Source organism: Natator depressus, chromosome 1 (assembly GCF_965152275.1).
Source record: "Natator depressus isolate rNatDep1 chromosome 1, rNatDep2.hap1, whole genome shotgun sequence".
NCBI classification, from domain to species: Eukaryota; Metazoa; Chordata; order Testudines; family Cheloniidae; genus Natator; species Natator depressus.
This window is the reverse complement of record NC_134234.1, coordinates 43313826-43338422: the sequence shown is the minus strand read 5'-3', so window position 1 is coordinate 43338422 and position 24597 is coordinate 43313826. Positions and strand designations below refer to the sequence as shown.

General features: G+C 37.6%; 1 protein-coding gene across 1 annotated transcript in view; it reads right to left on the bottom strand.

The window, feature by feature from the left end:
* Window positions 1-24597, bottom strand: part of NUP58 (nucleoporin 58) — a 51536-nt gene that overhangs the window by 9250 nt on the left and 17689 nt on the right. Inside the window, exons 9-15 of the mRNA XM_074958595.1 lie at window positions 23511-23685; window positions 19771-19850; window positions 19008-19126; window positions 17990-18072; window positions 15422-15623; window positions 9620-9718; window positions 6252-6347 (exon numbers count right to left, since the gene is read on the bottom strand). Of these exons, the coding sequence (XP_074814696.1) occupies window positions 6252-6347; window positions 9620-9718; window positions 15422-15623; window positions 17990-18072; window positions 19008-19126; window positions 19771-19850; window positions 23511-23685 (854 nt within the window). The remainder of the gene's footprint in view (window positions 1-6251; window positions 6348-9619; window positions 9719-15421; window positions 15624-17989; window positions 18073-19007; window positions 19127-19770; window positions 19851-23510; window positions 23686-24597) is intronic.

Genomic DNA, 24597 nt, shown 5'->3' with positions numbered 1-24597 from the left:
GGACTTAGGAACAAGGATTAACCCCAAGATGGAACTGGTCTCTTCTCATGGTCTGAAGTCCCTCTCATTGATTGTTCAAGGAGGTATAAATTTGTCCCTGGATTTTCTTGTCTCAGTCAAAAAGGAAGCGTATCCATGCAACAGCCTGGAACATGACTCCCACCAAGACAAAAAAAAAGACAGCAGCTCTGGCCATCAGTAAGTGAATGAGCCTCACAGATGGCCACGGTCTGAAGCCTGAGGGCTCTGAATCTGCCACTTTACGCAAAAAGTGGAGAGAAAAAAGTTACTTCTCCCTCCCTCCCCCTTTTTGGCAATAGTGCAGTAAAACAAAGAAAAGTGGGGGAATTTGAAGGGACTAGCTAACTAAAAGAAGCAAATTTCGCTAAGAGGTAGCAGGTAGTCACCACTTGTTCCAACTCATTGCTGGGGCAGTAAGAAGAAACTGAGGAACGGTTGCTGCTGCTCTGCCCTTTATGCTCTCAGATGTGGGGCAAGAGGACATGCATGGTACAGGGGTGGCCTAACAGATATCACTATTTCAAAGCTCTGCTCTTGTGCACATCAGGTGCATACACGCATGAAGTAGGACCCACATGGACACAACTGAAGAAGAAAACTTGATACAATATTGCATAAAATGTAAATAAGACAAAGATACTGCATTACTCTACATATTGTTGTATGGGTAAAAAGTTGGCTAATTAAGCAATGTATTTTTTAAAAAGAAAAAAGGAGTGAGGGAAGGTTGCTAGTGGGGCCCAGAAAGGATCAACATTCTAAGACAGTGTAAACTCTACAAGTAAAAAATTGAACATGAGATAGATCAAAAATTTGGAATTGTATATGAATCCTAGAGATGGGCAGATTAGAAAGAAAATTTATGGTAACATCTAATGGAAGAGGAGTCAGATCTAAACTCAAGAGCTGCAATAATGGCACATACATGCTCCCCTAGATCCAAACCACCCTACTGACTGTCAGATTAAAGAAAAAGCTGCAGAAACAAAATACAATTCTCATTACCTAGGACAATAACAAGGTTCTACAAAACAATGGTCTCAGTGTTGAAGTACTGCACACAGTGCCTGGGGAAGAGGACTGACTTAAATTACAGATTGTATTTTTTTTTTTTAAATAAGTGTATCCAAGCCCCGTTACTCCATAAAGTAGATCTATACTGTAAAATCACATTCAAGCCAGAGGCCATCTGACACAGGCAAGGATTAAATGTATTTATAAATTATCAAAGTTATTTGGAAATTTGATTTCCATAATCTCTTCAAATTAAACCACATTACAAATCTAGACAATATCGTTTAAGTGATTCATAAATTTCCTTATCGATATTCCAAGTCAGAAAAGCTTCTGAACACATGCTTAAAGTTAGGTGTATGTTTCAGTTCCTTGCCGAATCAGAGTTTTATGAACACTGCCACTTTGGAACACAAAACTTTAAAGTACTGCATGCCTTAAACCTTTTATACCATTCATTTAAAAATGTTTAATACTAGAGGAACCAAGTTGCTTATGAAGAACATTAAGCAAGTTTTGCACTTTGTAGTACTTCAACGAAAAAAACGGTTACTAACCTTCCATAATTTTTGTTTTTGTGAGATGTATTGCACATGTCCATTCCATGTGTGAGCACGCCCTGAACATGCTCACTGGAAGTTTCTCCCTCAGTGGTACCCACCGGGGCAGCTCAAACGCCCTCTGGTGCCATGCACCTATAGTGCCATTATAAAATGCCCAGTCAACTCTGCACTCTCTCAGTTAGTTCTTTCTTGAAAACTCTGATGCAGAAGGACGGGTCGTGGAATGGACATGTGCAACACATGTTGAAGAACAACAGTTACAGAAGGTTAGTAACTGTTTTTTCTTCTTTGAGTGATTGCACATGTGCATTCCAGTCTAGGTGACTCTTAAGTAGTTGAACAGGTGGAGGGATCAGAATTCATGGACATACTGACTGCAGGACAGCTCAACCAAATTTGGCATCGTCCCTGGACTGTTGAGTGATGGTATAATGGGAGGAGAATGTGTGCACCGATGACCGGTTCGCTGCTTTACAAATATCCTGAGTAGGGATCTGTGCTAGGAATACTGTTGCTGATGCTTGCGACCTTGTGGAATGAGCAGTCAGGTTAGCTGGTGGCAGAACACCTGCCTGGTCATAACAAGTATGAATGAATGAGGTGATCCAGGACGGAATTGTCTCTGAAGAGACTGGGAGACTCTTCATCATATTAGATACAGCTGCGAACAGTTGGGTAAATTATTGGAACAGTTTAGTCCTTTCTATGTAGAAAGCTACATAGAGCATCTAACATCCAATGAGTGAAGGTGTGGTCCCTCCCTATTTGCATGCGGCTTCGGGTAAAAGACAGGTAGGTAGGTAGATTGCCTGATTGCTGTGAAATTGCTAACCCACTTTTGGAAGGAAACTGGGTGAGGACGTAAATACACCTTATTTTTAAAGTAGACTGTGTACAGAGGTTCTGAGGTGAGGAAACGGAGCTCCAAGAACCTTCTGGCCGAAGCGATGGCCACTAAGAAAATCACTTTCCAGGAGAGGTATAATAAAGAGCAAGTTATCCAAGATTCAAACTGTGGTCCCATAAGCTTTGATAGATCAAGTCAGGTCCCATGGAAGAACGGGCTAGCCCCTCTTACTTGAGGATATAACCTTTGTAGGCCCTTGAGGAATCAGACATATCATTTGAAAGAATAGACCGGTTATCCACCCAAGAGTGGAAAGCTGATGTTTCTGCAAGGTGAATCTTGACAGAGGAAACAGCTAAGCCTTGCTGCTTCAGCTATAATAGAGAGTCATCCTTACAAGAAATTCTTGAGTGTGTGGGTGAAGCTCTGCATTGGGATGTCCAGACAGAGAACCGCTTCCACTTTGAAAAGTAAGTATCCCTGGTGGAGCTCTTTCTACTACCTAATAGGACCTGATGAACTTGCTCTGAGCAAGCCTGCTCCCTGGGATTTAGCCATGGAGCTTTCAGGCTGTTAGGTGAAGGGAGCTCAGATTCAGATGGAGCAGCAGACTGTTGTCCTTAGAGATCAGGTCCAGGTGTAACGTAAGCGGGATTAGGGTTGCCACTGAGAGGCCTAGCAGAGTGGAGAATCAGCATTGACAGGGCCATGCTGGGGCTATCAGAAGAACTCAGGCCTGGTCCCAGGTGATCTTTAGCAGTACTCTATACATGAGCAGGATAGGGGGAAAAGCATAATAAAGATGTCCTGTCCATGGTATTAAAAAGGCATCCATGACAGAACCTGGACTGTGACCTCGCCAGGAGCAGAACTGGTGACACTTTCTGTTGTACCAGGTTGCAAATAGATCTATCTGGGGAGTCCTCCACTGCTGGAAAATGTCCCTCACCATATCTGGGCGAAAGGACCAGTCATGGCGACTGGAGAAAGTCCTGCTGAGGCGCTCTGTCAGGTCTTTTTGCGTTCCCAGAAGGTACAAGGCCACAAGATTGATTGAGTGGGCTGTGCAAAATTCCCATAGCTAAATCGCTTCCTGACATAGGACGGAAGAGCAATCACCTCCTTGCCTGTTGAGATAAAACAGGGCTGCAGTGCTGTCCATAAGAACAAACAAGTTTCTGCCCATAATGTGTCAGGAAGGCCTAACAGGCTAGGTGAACTGCTCTGCATTTCCTGACACTGATGTGGAGTGAAAGTTCCTCCGAAGACCAAAGGCTGTATAAAGAGAACACCCGCACAAACAAACAGTGAGCGGATCCAACCACCAACTGAGGGAGATGAGGACCCACTGAGGTACTATTAGTACGAAGTCCAGATGGTAGCGGTTTGGTGGGTACATTGAGCCATGTCTGGAGGGCGTGAGGTGCAGCCTTGCCTGTTGTGCCACATATGTGCACAAGGCCATGTGACCTCAGACAATTTTGGGCTGTTGTGACTGATATGATCCTTGAGGTGAATTATCAGGGATGTGATTGTCTGGAAAGACCCTCTGGGAGGTAGGCTCTGGCCTGAGTACAGTCAAACCCCGCTACAATAAACTCTATCCTCTGCGCTGGAGCAAAGGTAGATTTCTTTACATTTATAAGGTGGTCTTGGGCCTTGAACGTCAACTGCATAATCTGAATGCTGGATACTTCCAGAGCCCTGGACCAGCCCTTGACTAGCCAGTGGTCTAGATAGATAAGGTTAGACCTGCTCCCCTAACCTCCTCAGAAAGACTGTCACTACCACCAGACATTTTGTAAACATCTGTGTAGCTGCAGACAGGCCGAATGGGAGGGTAGTGAGTGGTTCACTATGAATCTGAGGAACCTTCTGACATGTTGGTATATCGATATATGAAAAAAGGCATCTCTTAAATTGAGGGCAGCATACCAGTCCCTGGGATCTAGGAAGGGGATAATGGATGTCAGGGATGGTCTAGATAATACTTAGTCCTGCCTTAAGAGCAGGGGACTGGACTAGAAGACCTCTCCAGATCCCTTCCAGTCCTACAATTCTATGAACTATGTATAAATATAAGAAAAAAGACCACTGAGAGAACTTGTCAAAGCAAGGATAGCAGTCCCAGTGACCATCACAGGTGGTAAGAAGGAACTGATAGGGCAGGGGGCTAGCTGGGAGCTTTATACTGGCGCTATAGGCTTGCAGCAAACAGAGGATGGTTGAGCAACGAGTACTACTGAGGGAAAAATTTCCAGCAACTGTGCTTGGGGCACGTACACTCCTAGGGTGGAATGCACATGTGCAATCATTCAAAGAACAACTTGACATTTTTATCATTAATATATGAAAAATTAGTAAATAACTTATTTTTGGCTTAATGTAGTTCAAGCATCAGGAACCTGTAAGAAAATTTAATGATTATAAAAGTAAAAATATTTGAGCATTATATAAAAATATGCATTTGTTACTAAACACAAAAAATGCTAGAGTTCCAGTTTTGTAATATGCAGATTCTACTAACAGAAACGACATGCACTTTACCAGGATGTTATACATTCATGAGCATTAGCCACCCAAATCAAGCAAACATTTATTTCCATTTTGTAATGTGCTGTTTTAAACTAAAGCATTCTTTAGACCTCATTTGAAAGACGAATCATCCTAAACTAACAAAGAAAAAGCATGGATGCTACACACTAGAAGTCAAAATTAATGCAGTCCTTATTTGATGTAATACATAAATGAATATGAGCCAGAGGAGTCCACAGGAAAAATCAACAACATTATTTCAGCGTTACTGAAAACCCTTGGTTTTTAGAAACAGCTGTAATTAGAAAAACAAAAGTAAAAACAAATAAAAATGCTACCATAAACCAATCCTGGAAGGCAGACATCTACTCTAATTTTCTAGAAAGCAAAAGCTATGATAAACATATGTTCTAATAACTAAAGCTAAATACAAAATTAGATATGGGTGCCAAATGAAAGTCAGATTTCAAATACCCAAAGTTTGGGAGTAATGGGTCCAAGATTCTACATCTATTTTATCACTAACAAAAGGTTAAGAATGGAATGGAATGAGTAATAAGTAGGAAGTTGCCAAACTGACAGTGGTATGAAATAAAAAATGTATTCAAATGTTGAACTATATGAGAGGCCTCAGAATGAGACAAGTTTTCAAAATAAAATCCTTAATTTATATATGGGAATTATGAAAGTACGAACTGACAACTGCATATATAATTTGCCTTTCTGCATATAAAATGTAGGGATTTAGTTTTGCAAAGGTATCCTTAAAGTTTAGTTATTGTAAGGTAAATTCTTACTAAAAAAAAGTAAGAGCTTCTAACTATTGGTGAATTAAGTAGAACACATTTAGAAAACAACAAAACTTAAAATAACCTTAAGAAGTCTACCTTTCCCTTGTATTCATATAGCGAGCCGTGTCTCCTGTGCCTCAAACTACATCTGATCCGATTTTTTTTTTTTTTTTTTTTTAAAAACCTGTAAATTATTAGTAAAACAGGAGCTATCATTTACTGAAATCAGTAGTTTCCACTTAGGGAGACAGCATCCAAAAAGGGGTATTTTAGGGGTTGTTTTTTTCCCCCTCTAAAAATCAGTTTAGTTTAAAGTAAATATTTCTTTAGTTAAAATAACATTTTTCAACAGTTTTACTGTAAAGGCAACTTTAAGCATACACATGATCTTGTTTTCAATTAGTTTTTTTTAACGTGAAACCTGCAGTTGGATTACGCATTTGTACTTCTAAGACGAATTTAATTTAGACAAAAGCAAACCTGCACTAAGACTTCCTGAGGGTTTATTTGTAGTTCCAAATCCGAACGATGGTGTGCCTGTGGCAGTGCTTCCAAAAGCAGAGCTACTTCCAAATCCTAATGGAATAGTAGTAAAGACATGCAACAACATAAAAAACTGGTAACATAGAACACTGCAATTTAAAATTTATAGATTTTAGACAATAATTTAAAAGCATATTTAATCCTAAGAATTATTTTCAGTAAATCTATTTCACTACTCAAAGTGCCCTGCTCTAAATGCAGCACTAACTAAATTCTGCAAAATACAACCCCCGCCCCCACCTCCAGCAATGCTCAAACACAAAAGCGGCAGAGAATCTTAGAAAACTATTAGTAGTTTCATTTAAAAATAACATACTGAATGGTAAGTATTAAGCTATAAACAATGACTGCAATTAAATGGAAATGTCTGTAGTCATAGTCACATTATTCTATAGCTATTAAAATACAAAAAGGGTGATTTCAATGACGACATGTCACTCCACCACCAACAGGTTAAAAACTAAGCAAATTCAGACTTAAATTACGTGACTAGGGTAGGAATTGTAGCTCCAGTAACCTTAGGACTTGTCTACATGATAACAATTTCCCCATTTTAACTAAAGGTGTTATTTAAAACCAAATTTAGTTAAATGAGTGCCAAAGGTTGCATGGACACCTTCACTTTGGTTTAAACTCTGTTTATTTCAATTCAGTTTAAATTGATTAGAGATCAGTTTAAGCTAATTCAAAATAAGCCACACTTTAATTGCAACTTTCTTGTGTAGACAAAACTTTAGCTGAGATGAAAAGTATGAGGTAAAAAACTCTAATAATTAAGATAAAGTATCTGGCACTCTTAGGGGTAAATCACTGTAATAGGAAAACAAATACATGAAATTAGTTTGGTCACCTGGCTCTGATAACTTTATAACTATTAAATTTGTATGAATTAGGATTTCATCAGAACCACTCAGAAATACATCCTTGCAGGAAAAGGGCAGCCATCTTTTACTCTATAGTTATGTAATCTCAAGGAACAATTTGATTTAGTAGTTCTGAGATGTTTATATTTTGAGACTAGACTGCTCAAAATTTGCTTAGAATGTAAGATTTTTGAAATACTGGTCACTATTAACATATACAAGGAAAAGTAAGCACATGTTTGAGGAAGAGGCTATGGGATAGGAATGATTAAAAATATATTCAGTAGCTTTAACTGATTCTTTTTAAAAGAGAACAGTGTTCAAACCTGTTAAATTATACCCTTATTTTCAAGCTTTAGTTAAAAAGTTATGAAAAATATTAACATTTTTAGCAGAACTGTAAAATCTACTAGTCTTCATTTACAAATATGAATTTTAAGTTTTATAACTGTAGTAATTCAGGACATGTAAAGTTCCAAAATATTGATTCTATAGACCAGAGGACTTTGCCTTCGTACCAGAGAAATCTCTCTATTTTACAGGTGAACAAATGCCACATAGTGTATGAGTGTAAGATTGCTCAGTTGAGCACCATTTCCCAGTTTTTGCCCAATCCAATTACAAATGGGTTATCAGATAGGTGTTAGTACCATTAGTACAGGAATGTTGTTTTAATTAATAAAGAAGCAGGCATCTACACTCCAGGAATACTAACTACACATGCAACTGTTAAAACTGTAACTTGTGAATATGACCAGTAAGAATTTTGCAAGCGAAGAACGTAATTTGGAGAATGTGTGTCTAATAACCCATTATGAATACACTACTTGATTTATGTATTAAATTTTCTGAATCCTTGAAGTATTCACTTTGTCCATTTGTTTCCAGGAGTCCCATTTCTGGAGGCTTTTTCTTTCCTCCCCCTGCTGTACTAAGTTCTCTTTGTTAAATTATTCTTCACCATGTGTCATAAATCCGTATGTAGCAGAATAAATTACAAACCCAAGCAAAAGGAGTTAAGGATTTTACAAGATATTATACAATTATGGCAAAAAGTTCTAAAAAAATTGCCTTCTTAAGCAAAGGGCTACTAAAGAAAGCTCAAAAATTAAGGCTTCAAGATCTAGCTAGTAGTTAACTCCTATTTACTTGCTAGGACAAGTTTATGTAACTTGCATCAGCAAAATATTTAAAAGAATGTATCTGAATAAACTATAGTTTACAAGATGTTTGAAGGAGGGACCAGGCCTTCCCTTTGTGTTTGTACAGCACCTAACATGCTATGGGGGCTACTCAAAACAAGTAATGTAAATATATACTTCTTTTAGTCCACCCATGAAGATTAGTAATTTTTCCTGTTATAGGAACACACAATCTACTTCCATAGATTGTCAAATTTACCATTTGGCTGATGAGGACCATTCTGGAATTTATAAATAATGTAACTAATTCCAAAGATAAGTAAAGTTGTTAATGTTAAATGGCTCATCATTTTAAAGATTATCTCAAACTACTGTAAATATACTGCACCACACAAGATTAACAGTAAGTGAATTTTAATATCTATATAGTTCTGTGAAGTTTACATGTTGATAGTCACTTTTCAGTTCACCTGTTGATGATAATCCTATGTTTCACGTGAGAAAATCTTTTTCACATCACCACCTGCTCTTTAAGGCACAGCTCCTCTCCTGGAGGTTCTCCTACTCCCTCGTCAGTCAAAAAAATTTTGATTTAAACAAAAGAGAATTTTCCTCATTTTCAGAAGTTGTGAGGTTGAATAGCTTGACAAAAAGGATTCTGAATCTCAGCATTGAGAGGCAAACATTTTACAGAGCTGTCTTCTGTACTGGAAAGCTATTTAGCAGAAGATAATTATGCTTTGACAAACAGGTTCCCAGAACAAGTGCAAATTAGACAGTTTTCCAGTACAGTTTCCTATTAAATCCTTGAACTGATAAACAAGCTGAAATGTGTTTTAGGAGTTAGAACTTAATTGTACACAGGAGAAGTTTCTTAATTAGGTTAACATACATTTTTCTGTCTGCTATTTCAAATCCAAATAAAATGTGATTGTCTTTAAGACTGTGGGTACCTACTTTAGTAAAACCTTTAGTAAACGATAAATAAATTCAAGTTCTAATTACAAAATAATTGGTACTTTCCTGGTTTCAAAAATGCAACCCCAACATGCTTATCTTATGCCCATCTCCCTTGCATCTTTGGGTTCACTAAAAATGTCAACACTAGATTTAACCTTTGTGATTTATCTTACTCTCGCTCTACAATGCGGATTACTTTTTCCCTCCAAGTGCCTTACTTTTACCAAACTGAAGATTTACTTCTGAAATGGATCATCCTCTTAGTGAAGTTTAAAGTTTGTAATAAATTCAGATGTATTGTATAATAATTCAATGAAACATTAGAAAAGTTAAAGTGTACCTCCAAGGTTTGAAGAACCTAAGCCACTTGATTGCAAGCCAGTGCCAATACCTGAGCCGAATGGCGTTCCAAAACTAACTCCCAGAGATGGCTGTGGCCCTGGTATAAAAAAAAATGAAAACAAACTTGCCTTACTCTTTCACGATAAAGAGATCCTTTATGTAATTATTTGATAAAAGTGAACATTATTGCTTTTAACAATTCCATTAAAGTCCCCAAAACTTTACCTCTTCAAAATTCTTCCCCAAACTGCCTCTATCTCCACCTGGTAAATCTAAGAAAATACTGAACACAATGTAAGGTGAAGCTACTTAAAACTAGCTAGTTACAACATATAGTGAAGTATTTTTATTACAAATTCAGTCTAACTTTATAAACCTGTTTTAATAATTTATTAAAATCTTTTAAGAACTACATTTAAATGTGACACTATTTTGACACACAGTCTATTGAAAGCAGAGGGAGAATCTTTTTAAAAATCATTAACACTTTAATAGTTAGTATCAAGTTCCAATTAAAAGAAGAGACCTGACACTAACATGACTAAAAACCATCGTGTTACCAATAGCCAATATATTTAATAACTAGAAACCTTCAAAGCTACTCATTTGAGTATTTTTCCAAATTTAAACAAACATTAAGTAGATAAAAAACAAGACAATGACTTTATTTTATTAAATTTATTGTTCATTTTAAAGCAAGTCAATTACACAACATGACAATTCAAACTTTTTCCACACAAAATAACTGAGTTCTGTTAAGCTTTGCTACATTACACCATTCCAACCACCTGTTTAAACAAACATTTACAAAGGCACAATTTTGTGTACCTTAACTAATTAGATACATTCAAAATTTCAAATTCAGAAGTTTGTCCCATCATTTAAAATTTTTTAGAGACAGCAATTACCCTGCATGGTCACACTAAAATGCAGGATTGTCAAAAACCCATTTTCAGTCTGCCAAGCTTAAATTTATAGCCTTAGTTTGTTTTTCTTGTGGAGAATAGAATCACCTTGCTAGCCTCTCCTGTTACAAAAATCTAAAAGTAATTAATGCTGATAAATAATTTATGAAAATGATTCAACAGTTTTCACAGTACAATCTTCATATTCCTGTCTTTTTCAAACACAGTCATCAGTGCATTAGTTAGAAAGTTGAAGGAGTTGTCAAGATAAAATACAGTGCCTACCTCTTAACCCAAGTTAAGTACATTCTTATAATTTAAAAAGGCAATACTGTAAGCCATATGTTCACCAGCATACATAGCACAGAATGCAATGTACATGGTAATGTCTTTGTCAACAGTGTTGGAACAAATAAGATCTTGTAGTCATTTTATTTTTAGTTATCTTTTGGTTCTTATTCAGAATTTTTGCCTTACTTGTTAAAGTTTCTATAACCAGCAATTTTCATCTAAAGCAAATTAAAACAAAAAAAAGCTAGTGGTAGTATTTTGAATACAAATTATTTGGTTCTTGACATTAAGGAACTCAAATGGTGACTCAACTAGTGTTTGAATTAAGTAGAAGGCACTGTATTTATTAAGTGGTAACACTTTTGCAAGGAACACAACAAAGCCCTTAAATGATCCAATGCAGAATGAGGTCTGTGTACTCAAAGTAGTGTTAAACTAAAATTTATAAGGGCAACTAAAGCTGTGAATTTGCAGTCTGCGATTAAGTAGTTATTTGGGAAGTTAAGTTCTGTCATTGTTCCAGGTAAGTAGTATGCACCGTATTTCATACCAGCTGAGGCCCTTAAAGTATTTTTCTAAAATAAAAGTGATGGATTAACCTCAAACTAATTTGTTTACATCCAGTTTATTTTAAATTCTGAAATATCTACCTAGCAGCTCCTTTAGAAATGTTTTCAGTACAAAGGAAATAAAAAAAACAAAAACCACACAAGTCAGTTAGACCTCTAAAACTAAAAAACAGTAAAATGTGTCCAGTTCCTTCTCAATTTTCTACCTTAATAGGAGGCACTGTTGGCGGAAGACCTTAGAATAGAATGAAGACACCAGAGTCCTCCAAGACATGCTTGTTTTTAAATGTAACATGCTTTTTAGATCAGTAAAACAGTATTATTCTAAAACACCTATATTCAAGTTATATAAAACAGGATTTTTCATTCCTAAAGCTGACAAGCTTTTCATTGAACAGGCCTGTGATATATTTGTTCATTTTGTACCATAAAATTCTGAAGGCATTGTCATAATTTATAAACCTATTAGTTAAACATACATAATTTTCAATAGCAAAAGACTAGTGATAAAGATCCTCCATGCCAAAAGTACCAGCAAACATTGTCACCTTTGGCTATTATAAGTTATGAGACAAATCCTTAAAACAATAATTTTAATAATATTTTAAAACCTGCTATATTTTGCCCTGAAGAGCATTTTTAGTTTAATAAATAAGACTCACTACTACGAACCCAGTTAGACAGTAGGTCAACAAGATTCCCTACCAAAGTGATACCATAGTTTAAATTTATGTGACATTTTACAGAGTTCATCACATAATTGGTTCAAACACAAGACCAAGTTTAGTGTCACAATTCAGATTTCATTCTGAGAGTAATACACTGAAATTTTACCTATGTCAAGGTCAAATTATACAATAAAGTTCTAAGTGCTGTAAAGATTTTATTAAAGTATCCCATTCTCACTTAAATTTCATGCTGAGAAGTCAAAACGTAGCTAATATCTTAATCATGTTTTGACTTTAGTTTCCCCCCCAGCTAAATCAAGAATAATTAAATGTTTTAGGAGAATGAAGGGAAGTATTACTTTGGTTAAGCGAACTTAGCCTTACCAGCAGAATGTTAGATCAGTTCCATTCTACTGCATGTAAGGCTGTAATGACGCTAGGCTTTTTATTTTCTCTTCGCGTTTCTCACAATTACTACTGCCACCAGTAGCACTAAGCGTAGTAGCCACTACTACTGCCACCAGTAGCACTAAGCCCCCTGGCATTTTAAACTACCCTCTTGTTAAAGACTGCTCATTGCAGGTCTAAATGAGAGGGTAGTAAGAGCACTTGCTGCTGATCTAGCTAGTACAACTAGCATTCCACCAACAGTAATGCTGCACTAAGAGTAACAGTGTGAAATTAAGAGAAAAGTTTAGTGCAGACATGGCTTAAGTGTAGTTTTAACAATGCTTGTTAAAACTTGACTTCTGAATGTGAACTAAAAAATAAATTACTGTCTCTGCCTTCCTTCAGAGAAAGATGAGTAGCTTGCTAAATCTAAAATTAACTTTAAGGAATAACCTTATACCATGTAAACATCAAATATATTTTTAGACACAAGAACAAAAGCCCTACTCTTGATAGTTAGAGTACTGTGTGTTACCATTTTTTTTTTTTGCCAAACTTTAAAAGCCCAGATTAATTTTCTTGTTTTAGAAAAGTCTTTATGAAGAGATCATGGGGAAGAACAGATTGTATGTGTGAGAGAGACACCTAGACAAACACTTGTCATGGCCTCCTCTCATCCCTTATATTCCTGCTCTTTTGGGCCCTGATTTTGCAAATATTTAAGCACTTGCTTAACTTTATGCACTGTAAGTCGTCACTGAAGTCAATGAGATTACTCACAATGTGTAAAGTTAAGTGAATGCTTAAGTCTTTGCAAGATTTGAACCTTATTGCAGTAGAAGGCCAAATGGCATCTTTTCCTCTGCTATTTCCTCCGCTAAACAGACAGTGGTCCAAACATCTATCACCTCAGTGGCTTACAGCCAAGTCCTCTATAGTGTGTTTTATGGGGAGACTGAATAGTCTGACCCCATTAGTGGTAACCTTAAGTCACTGCCACTTATTCTTTTTTGGCGGCATACATGAAAAAGGTTGGCTGCCTGAGTCCATCTGCATCAGAGATCATGATCACATCTATAGTTGGCATACTTGTTGGCACTTCTGAGATACCCAACAAAATATGAGCAGAGACTTTATTACTAACCGCAAAAAAAGTTACTGAGGGTACCTCAAGACAAACTGCCTTATCCTATGGAGGTTGGAACAGCTCAACTTTTCAGTTCTCTCACCCATACTGCTGAAAGGACATTCATGCTGAAAAAGTTCTATCAGTGACATTACTTTATTGATGTGATAGCTCAGTTAGTAGTTCTTTTGTCTCTGGAGCTGAGAAAGGAAATTCAAACCCTTCACCAGAGGCAATGAGGACACATGACTAGGACATCTTAAGTAGTGTGACAATCAATCCTCTAATGACTAATGAAAGGACCTTAAAAGACAAGAAAACGGTGAGTGGAGAGGTGCAGTTTTTGGTAACTATTAGGGCTGCAGAATCTACACATCCCTCTCTATATAAAAAAACATGAGAGAAAATCTGGAGTCATTTCAGATTGTTACATGCTTAAAAGAAGTTTACTGTATAGGTCAATGCATCTAGAGAATAATTCCACAATTTTTAGTTATAGTCATCAGTAGAAACACTCTTGGTGGATTACAGTTGATTTAGATGTAATCTATATTTATCATTATTTCCCTTTTGTTGTGATCCATGTATTCTGGTTTACATGTAATTGGACCGGGTTCCTCACTCTTGATAGGGGCCAGCGCTGGAACTATATAAAGCTTTCTACTTACAGAGATAAGGGAGGGAGTGCCTCACTACTTGAGAGCAATCCTTACAGATGATTTTTGAATGACTCTCTGGGCAAAGCCATATATTCCTCTGCTTGGCCAGATGCCAGCACGGAAGGCATTGTGGGCAAAGAAAGCAAAGGTGGAGCACAAAGAAGGGGATAAGAAGCTGAGGTGATTAGTGCATCTAGGATAAAGAACATTTCAGGAGGAAATCAAATGGTAAAATAGAGGTATATCCCAAAATTTGCGAACTGGGTGTCTGAAGTTCGGCACCTAAATCTACGTTCAGGCTCCTTAACAAAAGTGCATGATTTTTAAAAAAGGACTGTGCATCTGCCATTAACACGGTTGGATTTTTCAAAGGTGACAATGCGAGGTGCACAGTCCCTTTGAAAAAAAATCAGGCCACTTCTATCAAGATGCCTATCTTCAGGCACCCAGCTTTGAAAATTTTGGTTAATATGACTAGGAGTGCATTTTGACCATGTCAACTAAGACAGCCTAAACGGCTTCTCTTCCTGTCCAGTCACCTCACCTCACGTGTACATTGGGCCAAACACACACACCCACCCACCTTTGATATGTTTCACACACACACTTTTTCTGTTCTTGTTCAGTCACAACAGCAGATGGCCTGTTAGCAACTGTTTTAGTACCATTCTTCCAAAGAAATTAGAAAAACAAGAAACAATGGGCCAAGCATTCTTTCCTTCTACTCTACATACCTAAGCTCCACTATCCTTTGTTTTGTAGCATATTTCAATTTACAATTTCAAAGTGCTATATAAAAATGCATCATTCATTTTACATAAGAAAAATGTAATATGCATTTGTATTCATTCCTCCCTCCCCCCAATTTGAAAATTATTATACAACCATACAATTTTGGAAAGATGCTATATTACTCATATTCAGAGATGTCATTTAAGAATGAAGACTCACATTCCAAGGGGTAATTAGAGGAATACAGTAAATATCACTCATACAAATAAATTCACAAGATTAAATATCTATCTGGTATATAATTATTGCTAAGTCTACCCTGCATTTTCTATTAGCTATGTATTGATAACTTACAATTTTTTGATTTTTAAGCTAACACAAAGGAAGACCTTATATAAAAGTTTACACAAATTGACTATTGTTGTAACACTAGTAATCTATAACTTGAATGCATTCAGACCTGTAGCAGGCTGTTGCTGCTGAGAAAGTGTGGCAGCCATGGCAACGGCTGCTGCATTTGGTATGTTGCTGAAAGGGGTTGGTCCAGTAATAACACGTGGGGCACTCTGCCATTTCTTAGCTTCTACTCGTCTTGCCTCAAACACATCCATAGCATCTCCCAGAAAGGTTTTTCTGTAGCCAAGGTATTGGTCTTTGAGCATCTGAAAGGAAGTGGGAGTGGGAAGTCATTTTAGTTCAGTACATCTCAGGTAAGAACTGAATAGTTTAGTCATGGGGCAATTTACTAGTTAAATACATTTTAATATAATTAAAGAAACATTTTTCATATTAGTTTACGGGTGTTAAACTCATGATTTGGAGGACTGAATTAATTTTCTATTTATACGTTACCAGCAATCTGGAGCTAACCACTTATGTCAATGAAAAGGCTTTCACATAGATTGAGGCCAAATCCTCAACTGGTGTAAATCCATATAGCTTGCTCCACTTGATTTACATCAGTAGAGGATTTGGTCCCACGTAGAATATAATCTGTATGTAGTAACAAAACTTAAGTATCTTATTTTGGCATTCAGTATCACTGAGTGGGAAAATATGCTGAACTTCAAAACCCACTATTGCTGCCCTTTGCTTTCTTTGTTTTTCTCCGTCTTACCTATGTCTTTCCTTCTTTCTGTACTGAAGGAAATACAGCATCTCCCATTTCCCAGTCCTGTTGGGATTCACTCCCACCCCTACCCCATTTCATCTGCTCAAGCGATCAGCAGAACCTTGCACGGATACAAAAAGGTGTATCCGCGATCCACAAAAATGGTCTGTGGGTATCCTTGTCAGATATCGGTGGATTTGCCGGACTCTAAACAGCTCCACAGGTCACTTTGTAGCAGTGATGCAGGGCTGTATCAAACCCCCAACTGCCCCTCACCCCCAGTCCCACTTCTCCCCATAGACCTCCTGCCTTGCTGCCAGCTCTGCCCCTGCTGTACCTCCTTCCTGGCTCTGGGCAGGGAGGCTACAATTCTGGTTCCTTCTATACAGTGCTGCCCTCCCCGTGGAGGGCTCAGACACCCCTACGCCTCACCCTCTAATTCACACAGCCATTGCCACCAGCTTGTTTAAAGAACAACCCCACCCTTAAAATGGTGCTTGGCTCACTCCCTATTGGGAGTTGTAGTTTACCTCCTCCCTCCAACCAAGCTGGGGACAACAACTCCCAGAATGCCCAGCACGCTGCTGCGTGATTCAGAGAACTGAGCTAGAGCTTGCAGGCTGGGTGATAGCTGCTCTGTTCGGGTGAGTGTGTGCTTCAGAGCTCTGTGTAGATACAAAATTTGTATCCGCATCCACGCTATGATCTGCAAAAACGGTCTGCGGGTATCCGCATCTGTGGATACAAAGAGGATACCGGCGGATTTGCAGGGCTCTAGTGATCAGCAACTAAGCTGCTGGTCTCTCCCTCATGGACTAGAGAAAAATGGCTCCTGAGCAGACCAGCTTCTGCCCTTTTCAATCTTTTAGCCCCTCCTTTATCACGTGACATCCCTGCCAGATTTCCCACATGAGCACAAATCCTTGCCACCTGATTTCATTGCCATGGCACCATCGCCCTTGACAAAGGAGTTCTCCTGGATATGAGGAGCTAGTCTATTGAGCAATGATGTTTCATTGAAGAGCACTTCAGCACAATGACTATTTTGTTATGCTTTTACCACCGGCCTCTGGAATCTCAACCCAACATGCAGGCAAACAGATCACAGAGTAGGCAAAAGGCTGCATACTCAAAATGGAATTTACAGCCCGGCACATGACTTCAAAACTTCAGAGAATTCATAAGTTGTACAGACATAGCCCCAAACACAACAAGGATATGTGAAATTTGAGGAACTTACACAATGTGAGAATTGTCTTAATGTAGACTTCTCATTCTTACCCACAAAAAGATTTTTAGATCCATAGAAAATAGGCCATATTGCACACTTTTTTTTTTTTTGGTGCGTGCAGAGGCTGTACTAGAGCCCTCCTTAAAGAAGCCACTGAATCTCAACCAGCAATGAACCTAGAATGCTGTTTTCACCAGAACACTCAAGGGCTATTTTGCAAAATTATTATATAACTGGAAATCTGTATTTCCCCGATTCTGCTCACATTCAAATGACTAACTCATTTTTGCTTGAATTGTCAAAAAAGACTCATTGTGCAAAGAGAAAGTATAGAAAATGTCAGCCCCCAAAATTTCACAAAGTTACAAGCAATTGAAAAGACAGGGGAATAAATGGGAAATATTATGCAACCTTAAATACAGTGGTCACAGCTTCTGCCACTTTTATTATAAACAGTTTAAGCCAGCCTATCTCACTGCTTGAACAAGAAATGTTCCAGCTCTCACATCAGCGAATTAACTTTTTATTTAGCAGCATCACTTTAAAAAGCTTAAATGAATAGTTTAAATCAACTCTGTTTAAAAACAGAAAGGAGAAGTGTTATAGAAATGTTGACATGAATAATGGCCTGCAGTGTTTTTGGTTATGAAATACATATGAAAATATAATCTTGAAGTATAACCTACCTTTACATTTTCATGTATTGATTGAAGTTGTGCAGCTAGAGCTACAAATGTTTGATAAATTTTCTGCATAGCCATAGACAAATCTGTAAAACATGTATATCAGCAAATAAATTCATAGTCTTACTGCAATATTGAGACAAATTAATTAATTTAGTATTTATACTGCAACAAGGGTAAAACAACCAGCTCTATGATGTAACTTGCTGCAAACCTATGAAGAAAAAAAAAAAAGCGCTATATTTCCGGTAAAACAAAAGTATCCGTGTGGGAGTAAGGTAATATTCTCTATTTAAAGAGGAGTCCGGACTTATTAACAAGTCAACAAAGGACAGAATTATATTTTGGAATGCTATTCACAACATTTTGCCTATTTCTCCTCTTACTTGAATTTCACCTGTACAAATTTTAGCTCTACTGGACCAGTATGTCTTGTCAATACCAATAAAAGATGCATCAAAATGAGCCAAATTTTCTTGTATTTTGAATGCTTATTTAAAACCCAAAATTTCATGACTCTGAATATTCAAAGTTCACTAAAAAGCTAACCATCCATGATGTAGTCACAGAGGAGGCCCTCAATTCTCAATGTAGTTCCAAGACATGACTAGATACAACTACTGGACCAATGTTAATCTAGCTCTGTCTACAGGGGCACTCTTCTCAGTAAGCCAAAAGAGTCAGATAAGTAGGATAGCTGTGTTTTTGCCTAACATTTCAGATGCAGGTCTCTTCCTAAACAAAACTGAAATTCTTTCAATGTATCCACCTAGTGCAAGTGCCAAGATAGAATTAAAGTGGGAATTCAGGCCCCAGTCAAATTCCTGTCAAAGTTGTCTGAGCTGGTGCTTAAGTTCCTAAAACTTACTGTATTGGGTGACTTCAACATCCATATCAACAATAATTTCTGAAAGTTAACGAAGAAACCCTGATAGTTAAAGAATAAAGTAACAAATACTGTGTGTGTAGGAAATGCATATTAAAGGATTTCTGTAAAAAACATTAAAATTGAACTTTTTACCTTGTGGGGTTATATGTGAATTGTTTGCTTGAGTGGCAAGATGATTTTCCAGTTCTTCAATTTGCTGTCTGTACTGCTGCAACTGTACCTCAAACTGTTCAACCAAGATCCTGAAGTAGCTAGAACAGAAGAATCAGATCACACTTGTTGAATTTCCCTCCTTTGCAACTTCATTTTTACTATTTAGATCTATACCAAACTACAGGACTTATCAATATCATTTTAAGCATTGGTCAGTATTCCAGTTAAGCATATTTTATATTACTCTCTTTCCAATGCTAGAGAAAGTGTTTCCTCTACCTGAAGGTGATGTATGAATCAGTTCAAAAACAAACAAACAAACAATCTTAACAGTTACATTTGTTCAGTAAAACATGCAGTACATACAATTAAGGCATAGAACAAAATGTTAAAACAGATTAGCGTAAAACAGAAGTATATACAGTTCACATTTTAAAGGGAGACAAAAAGAGTACTACACAAAGATGGTTTCCTCTCCACTGCTGGCCAATGTAGGGGATAGGATATCTGATTAGAGGGACACTGATCAGATGCCATGTTTGAATCCTCTGATCCTGGGTCAGTTTGTGATTTTAATTATTTAATGTGTTATGCTTTTATAGGTGCACTTTAATATTGTTATCAGATGCCTCTATCAAAGGAGTAATAGATTACACATTGCAACATACAAATCTATTTATAAGACAGATAGTAATGTATTTTTGACGGTAAATTCAAGATTCTGTTAGATACAGTAACTTACTCTGCTGGGGCTGAATTTTCATGTTGAAGACCAGGAGGAGTTTTCTGTGTTCTTAATGCTATTTCCGCATTCTTCAGTTCCTAAATAAGCAAATAAAGTGAATAAAACAAAGGACTGCATGCTATAGTTCTATAAGAAAGATGAATTCTGAAGAAAAAAAATCTAACGCTACTACTTCTTCACAGAGGGCTCCTTCCTTGGATGTGTTTTTGGCATGCAGTGTTTAATTAATGTTAAACCTTCAGGCATGGATGTGTAAATCTGCTAAATGAGATTTTCAAAAATTGAAATGTCAGAGACTGGAGTTGCCAAAGAAATATATTAAGATGGACAGGCCTTTAACACAACACATAGCAATGCTGAAGAGGAAACAATTGGTTTCACTTTCCTGAAAGGTGATTCAGTTTTCTAAAGTTTAGGAAACGCTGTACTATACTATCACAACTAAACTTTAATTTCCACTTCATCTAAAATCATTTTACATTTTTTCCTAGACTTCAATAGGGAAGATTAGGGGAATGGGAGGAAATAGCACACCTAAAAGGAAGAAACAAGAAAACAGATTACCCGATTGTCTATTTTTAAAAGAGCATAGCCAATAGTAAACTATTTATTTATATTTTTAACATTTCCACAAAAGCCTTCCTGACGGCCTTTCCAGAGTATTATAATCACAGGATACACACTTCTGTGATTTGATTGTAGTACCTTCTAATAACTGTAGTAATAAGAATATCTCATTATCTAGTTCTGTACTTGTTTATTCTTAGCTGTTTTGACTAGCCAACTTCTGAAAACACAACCCTGTGGAAGCAGAAGAAAAAAAATCTGTGTCCACCGTATTCTTCTATGGGAACATACCACTGAACTTCTAGAAACCACAATTATTTTATAGTTGAAGAAAGTACTTTATTATAAGCCATAGGACTAGCATCATTTTCATTTTAGGAGTACAAATCACTTGTTGACTGGTTTCATAAGAACGGCCATACTGCATCAGACCACTGGTCCATCTAGCCCAGTATCTTGTCTTCAAACAGCGGCCAATGCCAGATGGTCCAGAGGGAATGAACAAGACAGAACAATTACTGAGTGATCCATCCCGCCATCTAGTCCCTGCTTCTGGCACTTAGAGGCTTAAGGACACCCAGAGTATGGGTTGGGTCCCTGACCATCTTGGCTAATAGACATTGATGGACCTATCCTACAGGAACTTATCTAATTCTTTTTTGAATGCAGTTATACTTTTGGCCTTTAAACATCCCATGGCAACAAGTTTCCCAGCTTGACTGTGCATTCTGTGAAGAAGTATTTTCCTTTTGTTTTAAAACCGTTGCCTATTAATTTCATTGGGAGACCCCAGGTTCTTCTTGTGTTATGTGAAGGGGTAACTAACACTTCGCTATTCACTTTCTCCACACCTTTCACGATTTTACAGACTTTATCATATCACCCCATGAGCATCTCTTTTCAAGATGAAAATCCCAGTCTTTTTAATCTCTCATACAGAAGCAGTTCCATATCATTTTTATTGCCTTTCTCTGTATTTTTTCCCAACTCTAAACTCCTTTTTGAGATGAGGCAACCAGAACTGGTGTGGGTATACTGTGGATTTATATAGTGGCATTATGATATTTTCTTATTATCTGTCCCTTTCCTAATGGTTCCTAACATTGTTATCTTTTTTTGAGTGCTGCTGCACATTGAGCAGATGTTTTCAGAGAACCATCCACGATGACTCCAACATATCTTTCTTGAGCGGTAATAGCTAATTTAGATCCCATCATTTCATATGTGCAGTTGCGATTTTTTCCCAATGTACATTACTTTGCATTTATCCACACTGAATTTCATCTGCCATTTTGTTGTTCCATCACCCAATTTTGTGAAACCCCTTTGTAAGTCTTTGCACTCTGCTTTGAACTTAATTATCTTGAGTAATTTTGTATCATCTGCAAATTTTGCTGCCTCATCGTTTACCCCTTTTTCCAAATCATTTATGAATATACTGAACAGCATTTGTCCCAATACAGATCCTGGGGGGGAACTCTGCTCCAGTCTGAAAACTGATCATTTATTCCTACTCTTTGTTTCCTGTCTTTTAACCACTTACTGATCCATGAGACAATCTTCCCTCTGATCCCATGACCTTTTGTGAGAGACCTTGTTAAAAGCTTCCTGAAAGTTCTAGTAAATCTATACAGTGCACCACCCTTGTCCACGTTTGCTGAAGCCCTCAAAAATCTTTAATAGATTGGCCAGGCATCATTTCCCTTTACAAAAGGCATACTGATTCCTCCACAACATTCTGTGCTCATCTGTGTAACTGATAATTCTGTTATAGTTTCAGCCATTTGCCAGATACAGGCCAATAAGCCTAATTTCAGTAACAGCCAGCATTTCCTCTGGCGACTTTTTTAAAATTGGCATTACATTAACTATCCTACAGTCATCAGGTACAGAGGCCGATTTAAGTGACAGGTTACATACCACAGTTAGTAGTAGCAAAGCAAGCAAAATCCTGAAGAGTGTAGTGGAAAATAAAGTGCTACAGGTCCTTTAACTCTGAATTTAAGGAAGCGCTTTAGAAGCTAGCAGTGCTTACCTTGCCACAGTCCCCCCAGATGAAGACTTAGACTAACAGGCATCCCACTTAAAGTAAGCTATATACCAAGTGCATGTTGTATAGAACCATGTCCAATTGCCAGACAAAGTGAAAACTATCTAAACCCTTGCATTTGTTTATTTCATTGCTTTCTTACAACCTAGAACCACCAGTGACTGAAAAGAATACTAGTAAGCTGGGATTGAGCAGACCACAAACTAGCCTAATAGCAAGGAAGTTATTTCTAGCTCTCACAACTGCTAACGAACAGGAGATAAGGTATTCCGGTGTCATTCCAGACTGATTTGAAAATGCCACATTTATTAAAGTCTAACGTTTACAGTGATTAGATTTTATGAAATCATGTCAAATTAAGAATATGAAAGAAAATGCAGATTCCATTTATTTCGTTTGCTTCCAATCAGGATAATCAAAGCATAATCTCTAATCTGCTTCTATACTAAGAGACACTGCCCTGCAGAAATATTTCCCAAGTGAGCAATATAAGTAGTAAAGGTGACAAAATAAACTAGATCCAGACTTAAGTGTTGTACTTTTAATAAAGAAAATTCAATTTTTACTGCTGCTTTACTGACTTCGTAGTTAATATCCCTACATCTAACTATGCAAGTGATTATAGGATTTCTATTTTAAGTGTTCTTCTCTTGGGAATCTCAGGGTATGTCTACATAGTGAAGAAATATCAGCGGCTATCCCATGCCAGCCAACTTGGGCTTGCAGGTCTCAGGCTGCAGGATTGTTTCACTGCTATGTAGACTTCCTGGCTAAGGCTGGAGCCCAAACCCTAGAACCCTCCCACCCTGCATGGTCCTTGAGCCTTGACTACAACCTGAGCCCAGCACTGTATACTGCAGTGAAACAGCCCATTATAGTCCGAGCCCCACCAGCCCGAGTTGGCTGGCACAGGCCAGCCATGGGTTTTTCTTTGCTAGTTAAATATACCCTTAACATTTACAAGAACTGATCCAACCTTTCATCTTTCATTTTCTAGTCAATATATAAGTAATTTGAACTTCTAATATTAGAATGATTGACAGCATTGAATGCCTCTCACTTTATGTGCAATCATATGCTTACTGATTTGAATTAAATTGATACTCATTTGTTAACATACCTGGGCAGTTTCCATTTTCAATTTGTCAATATTAAGAGTGTTTCTCTGTAGTCCACTAGCAGCCACTGACAAAAGCTGTTTCAAAGCTTTAATATCCTCCTGTACTTTAAGCATTGCTTTGGAAGACATTCTACTAATTTCTTCCTGCACTTGTTTTTGTTCTTTCACAAATTTCCTGAAAAAAATTGGAAGTAGAAGTTTAATTTGTTACATTTAAAGCACACATGTTGGATCATATTAAAGAAGTTCTGTCTTAAAATCACAAATGAGTTTGATTCCTCATAGTTTAAATTCCAGGGTATTACTAATTAAGAGGTCTCTTGGTTTTTGGTCTCTTGGTTTTACTGTTTCTCTCCCTCTCTGTGTGAAACTTGCAAGCTACTAATTCTGTTAGTACATCCTAAGACAGAGTCTGTTCTCAGAGCAATACTTTGTAACAACAACTACTCACACAGAGAGAGAGTCAAAGCGATATTTTGTAACAGAAACAGCACATAGAGACTCCCCGCCCTTTTGTTGTATTTATCTCGCTTTGTTAACAATTGTGATTAAAATAGAGATGGAGGATGTATGTGGATGGATGCTTGGTGTGGATAATAAATGAATGATCAGGGAGGTGCCTGCCTAAGAATCCAGTGTTGATCGGCCAAAGAAGGTGTCAAGTGGAAACAACCAGAGGACCCCCGGAGGGCAGACCGGAATCCACCCAACAGCCTCAAGGATGGGAGAACCGACGAACAAAACAACATCTGGCAGCACAGAGCCGTTAGGAATGTACCATCTGCTGATTGATTCAGCAACAGCATGATAAAGCAACCCCCATAGACTTGTATTAGACCAAAGACCTATAAAAACAGAACCAAGAGACTGAGTTCTTTGGGGTCTGATTCCGCAAACCAACTTCCAGGAGCATCAGACGTGCATCTGACAAGGCCCTGCTCCTTCCCTGTGTTCAGGCCACCTGGCCAGTGGCTTGGCACGAGCAACTCTAAGGCTGGTAACTATGATAACAACCTTGCAGAAAATGTGTGTGTGAATGAATGTGTGAATAAATATGAAATTGAATGGAATGTTACAGCTGTAACTG